We start from the raw sequence: 5,457 nt of genomic DNA on the forward strand, positions 1-5,457 counted from the left end.
TACTCAAAGCTTAGTTCTTTCTTAGATGGAAAATAAGGGACCAAATGAACTAAAGAGAGTTGAGATCCATTGTTCTCAAGGGGTCTTTCCCCTTTGTCCAGTTCTTTCATCCAGGAGGCCAGACCAGGAATTGGATCTGAGGCCACTACTGAGCAATGGAGTGTGAGGAAAAAGGACTTTGGCCCGGGGGCTGCAAGTTATAGATTAACATGGGGAGGGGTGAGGAGAGAACTGGAGGCAGAGTAAGTGGCCCGAGAAAGGGACTGCTGACCTGGGACAATCTGGGCTTGAAGGGTTATGAGCAAGAGGAGTCTGGGGACCAGTGCAGTCTGGAGGGGCCCTCAGCTCTCCTCCGGCTACTTGACCTTCCTGAAGACCTGCTCGCACACTGCATCCCTTGCAGTCAGTTCCTGGGGACAGAGTAGGAATAATGAGGAGAGAGAAAGAAGGTTCTTACCAGCCAGAGTTCCTTTCTCTAGGTCCCTGAGCTCTGTTTAATCCTTCACGATACAACAGCTAGAGCATTTGATGTATGGGGAATTGTATCATTGTCCCACACCTTCAACTTTTCACCCCCGAGGAAGGAAGGGAGCTGGGTCACGGAATGTGAAATGGCTAGTCTCCATCTTTGGTCAGGATTTATGGACATTCATCTGACTTGTAACCAAGGCCCACCTGGCCCCTGTATTTCTTCCTCTCTCTACTCTTCCCAGGGCTTTTGTTTTCTTTTCTTGGTTGCCCTCCTTGGAGGGGGGCAGGGAGTAGAGTAGGGGACTGATCTGATTTGGGCAAGGGGATGAGTCCTAGCTGGAGGCCCCTCTCCCAGTCCTCACCCAGCTTACCAGATACAACTTCTCTCCCTCCAGCCAGTGTCTCCAGCCTCGGTTGGGGACCTCCCCTTTCTGCACACATACCAGCTGCTCCTCTTCCCAGGTTACAGTGGTCTGTAGGGAAAGCAGGAACAAGGGAAGATTTGGGGGCAGAACACCCCAAATGCATCCAACTCACTCTGGCTGGGCTGCCCCCCCCTTCACACCACAGCTGATACGGTCTTGCTCCAGCCCCTTCATTCTGAATAAGATGACTGCTCTGAGTCAGCAGGACTCCCCTCCCCAACTCCCAAAGGCCACTGAGGGGGGCCCATAGTTCGTCTACAGTGACTGCTAGGGCAGAGCAGGGATGGAGCAGGATAACCAGGGGCAAAATTGGGGGTGGGTGGGTGATGAAGAACAAAGACTTTGTCCTTTGGATACTTCCAGCTGGACTGGAAGGTCTTTTGGGAAAGAAGAGGATTGGCTGGAAGTCCCATCAGGGAATCTCTTTCTCAGTTTCAAGGACAGCTGAAGTGTCCCTGAGAGTGAAGGATCACCCTCCCATCTCTGAATCAGAGTGGGGTGGGCCTGGGCATTCCAACCAGCATTTATTAAACCCTCCCATAGGATAGGCCTGCTAACCAAGGAGCTCAGACTCTTGGTCAGACAGAGCAGAAAACAGGTGCCTGTGATGCCAGGCAAGTGTTGGGCATGGGAATGGGGAGGCAAGAGCTGAGTCTTCAAGGAAGTGAGGAGTTAGTTAGATTGGAGACACTGGGCAATTTCTAGCAAGGAAAGGAACAGCATAGAGGTAAGAAAGAAGGTCACATGGTTGTAAGGGGCTCTAAACTAGAGTGTTTGTGGGAAAGACCCTTGTATGCCACAGACCTCATCTGGAATGTAAGGGATTGTCACTGAGAGGGTTTCATTCATGATCACTTTTACATTTTAGGTAAATCCTTGTGGCTACAGTATGCAGAGTGGGTTAAAGAAGGATTAAGACTGGGAGGCCAGATTCAGGCACCAGGCGAGAAATGAGGGCTTGAATGAAGGTGGCACTAGAAAAAGGCTAGGAAGAATCAACAGTGGAAATATAATGGCCCATAAACACAAGCCACATTAGAAAATGCAAGATTCCCAGTAGCTGTGTTAGAAAGGGAAAAAGAAACAAGTGAAATTAATTTTAATGATATATTTTATTTAACCTAGAATATCCAAAATATCATTTCAGCATGTGATTAAAATAAAAATTAGTGAGATGTTTTACATTTTTTTGGTATTGTCTTAAAAACCCACTATGTATTTTACACTTTTTTTTTTTTTTAAGATTTTATTTATTTGACAGAGAGAGACACAGTGAGAGAAGGAACACAAGCAGCAGCAGAGGGAGAGGGAGAAGAAGGCTACCCGCTGAGCAGGGAGCCTGACGCGGGGCTCGATCCCAGGACCCTGGGATCATGACCTGAGCCGAAGGCAGACGCTTAACGACTGAGCCACCCAGGCGCCCCTGTACTTTACACTTATAACACACCTCAGTTTGGATTAGTTGCATTTCAAGCATTCAAAGGCCAAATATGGCTAGTAGCAACCATACTGGACAGGAAGAAAAGTTGTAAAGACTTCTTGACCAACTAGATGTGGTGTGTGTGTGTGTGTGTGTGTGTGTGTGTGTTGGGGTGCAGGGGTAAGGGGACAGAAGATACTGCTCTGACTCCCAGGTCTCTGGTCTAGCTGGTTATTGCCATTAATGAAGACAGTAAATATAAAAGCAGGAATAGTTTGGGTAGGAAGATAATGAATTTGGCTTCGAGCTTGAGGCATGCAGATGGAAACATTGTGTTGGCAGATGAAAACTCCACTGTGGAGCTCAGGAAGCAGCTCTGGCCGGAGAATCCATGTCAAGGACAGTTTATAGATGGAAGCAGAAAGCATGGGTATAGATGATTTAGCCCATGTTTTCCTGAACAGACAAAAGAGAGGAAGTCAAGAACAAAATACTGGGGGAAACCCCAGTTAAAGGGATTAATAGGAGAGCTAGGGTCTGCAAAGGAGACCAAAAAGAGGGCATTAAGAAGCAGAAATAGAGGAGAGTGGACTCATAGAGGCTAAGGGAAAAGAGACTCTGCAGTGACCAACAGGGTCACAGGCTAGAGGGTGAGCAAATATTTCTTCTTTGGACTGAGGGTGACCTGCCCTTTTTGTCCTTTTGGCTGGCAATAAGAGGGGGCAGGAGAGAGCAAGTTGGGGGACTGTTATCTTGGGGACTCTGCAGCCTGCTGTAGTGATCACTTTTCTCTGGCTCTGGCTGGGAAAGGTCACTTCGTTTTGCCCCAGATTGTTAAGAGGCACCTACCTGCTCACCCACGTGCCCTCCCCGAAGCCCGAGGAAAAGTACCTGGCATTTTCGTCCATCCACGATCCTTAGATCCTCCTCAAACTCAACTCCCACCTCGAATTCCAGAATGTAGTTGTGGAACGTGCTGAGGGTCTTCACTATCATGTGGTTGCCCTGATGATCAATCTCCTTGTCTGGCTTGAGCAGCAGTGCTATCTTCCGCAGAGGCATGCTGATGTCTGGGGGTGGGGGGCTGTCTCTTAGCGGGGCTCCTACGAGCCAGCCAGGGGCTCCCCCACCTGCAGCAGCACCACGGGGCTGTGGGCTGCCCCTTAGCTGGGTCTGAGACTGTAGACCGACTCTTCCTACCAATGCCCTGGCTGGAAATGGATCCCAAGTCAGGTGCCACCACCTGAACCTTTCCACAGCATCCAACCCCAGCAGTCCCTTTTCTCAGTGGGATAGAGACAGGGAGGGAAAGGGGAAAGGGGGAATGAAAGGGGTCTGGGAGGGTGAGGCCATTACTTAGGGCTTGCAGGTAGTTCTCCATGTTCTTCTGTGAGACAAAGCGGTAGTAGCCGGTGAGGTTGGGAGGCATTGTCTGGGCTGGCCGAGATGCAGATGGAGATTTCAGGAGAATATAGCCGGCAGGGTGTGGAGGGAGTGGGTGTTGTCTGGCAGGTGAGGCTGAGAGACTCCAGGCCAGCCTAGACACACACACACGCACACACACACACACACACACACACACACAGAGACTGTGTAAAGGTCTATGCTTACCAGCATTTTTATAGGGCTGGGCCCTGTTGCAATAAGAGTTCCTACCAGACTTCCTCCCTCCTCCCATAATGAGTATGGGGCTGGTGCCTGCAGCCTGAGGGACGGGTAGGAACTTGGCAGCTTGGTGCCTGACCTCGGCTTTTCCTGAGGAAGGAACGTGGAGCAGGATCTGGGGCTGTCAGTCATCTAAGACTTGAGCCTTTTCGAAGGTCAGTTTTGGCTTCCAGCCCATTTTCAACAGGTTTGGGAAATGTCCCAGAGCTCTGAGGGGGGCAGTCTCCCCTGGGAGAGGTCTGGTTTTGCTGTGTGGAGTGGGGACTTCCAGGCTCATCCAGGGATGAGTTCTAACAATATCCTGAGATCCTAGGACTGAGTCAGGATCCTGAAAGGCATGAGGAAGAAGAGGTGGAGAAAGAGGGGGGACAGTCTGCTGGCCAGGAGCCACAGTGAAGGAGAGGCTTTAGTGCTGCCTCCCACAGCTCCCTCAGACAGCTCTGCTGAGCTGGGGCCCTGACTCTGGCATTCCAAACTCTTTGTCCTATAGGGCCATCAGGAAGGAGGCAGAGAAACTGCTCTTCCCAAGCACGGAAGGGGTTGTCAGCTTGATGAGGTGTTGAGTTCAAAGTCTGGGGCAGAAAGTGAGGGAGGAGTTTGGTTGGCTATTCTGGAAAATTTTGGCTTGGGACCCAGGGGTTTCCCTCTCCCTCTGGAGTCACTGATGGTACCATCACCTCCAGTTCCCAGCCTTTGGACAGCACATGCTTACCAGATGTATTACCATGGTGGGGGCTGCCACCTTCACCCACACCCCCTTCTGTGTCTCTCCCTCAAACCTACCAACTTCCTTGGCTTCAGAATCAGCTGAGTTGGTTCATCATGGTTTAAGATGGGAAATTCGGGGAGAGGGAGACAGGGAGCCTAGGCAGTGGAAAAAATCCCACCTAGGAGTGAATTGTCTGGACAGGTGTGGGTGTGTGTGTGTGTGTGGAATCTCTCACTCTTCCTCCAGTCCCGGAACCCTTTCCACCTCCCTGCTGACCATCCCATGGTTTCCTCAGACACCTGGGGCTGGGAATGGAAATGCTAGGATCTTTTGGGTTCAGGCTGTGGGTTTTGCTTCAAGGCTCCCAGGAGGCACGCAGCAGGGACCTGCTGATGGGCTGGGCTGTGAAAAGAGGTTAATGCAGAGTTGGTTGTGTGTGTGGGGGGGAGGGTGACGTGATACTGCCCCTCCTCGCCTCCCTCAGGTCTCCGTTGACGTCTCCCTTTCCCACCCCCGGGCTTCTAGCTTCTCCATTCTCCCAACGTCCCTCTTATTTCCCACCCCCTCTACGGTTTTCCAGCTTCCGCCCCAGCCCCCGCAGTTCCCTTGCTCCCCCAAATTGCAGTCTAGGGAAAAAGCCCTAACACAGTCTCCCGCCCCTGCTCCCCAGTCCCATTGGCTCCCTCCCCCCGCTGCAGCACCTGGCCCCCCCAGCCACCCGATTGGCCAGCGGCCCCATCAGTCCTCGCCTGGCCGTGCTGACGTCA

General features: G+C 51.6%; 1 protein-coding gene across 1 annotated transcript; it reads right to left on the minus strand.

Moving 5' to 3' along the window:
* On the minus strand, positions 1 to 3,818 carry RBP5 (retinol binding protein 5). The gene is made up of 4 exons (XM_036116138.2): positions 3,673 to 3,818; positions 3,208 to 3,386; positions 843 to 944; positions 1 to 410 (listed from the first exon to the last, which is right to left on the minus strand). The coding sequence occupies exons 1-4, from the start codon at positions 3,743 to 3,745 to the stop codon at positions 357 to 359; spliced, it is 408 nt and encodes a 135-aa protein (XP_035972031.1). The 5' UTR covers positions 3,746 to 3,818; the 3' UTR covers positions 1 to 356.
* Between the last annotated feature and the right edge of the window lie 1,639 nt (positions 3,819 to 5,457).

Source organism: Halichoerus grypus, chromosome 6 (assembly GCF_964656455.1).
Source record: "Halichoerus grypus chromosome 6, mHalGry1.hap1.1, whole genome shotgun sequence".
NCBI classification, from domain to species: Eukaryota; Metazoa; Chordata; class Mammalia; order Carnivora; family Phocidae; genus Halichoerus; species Halichoerus grypus.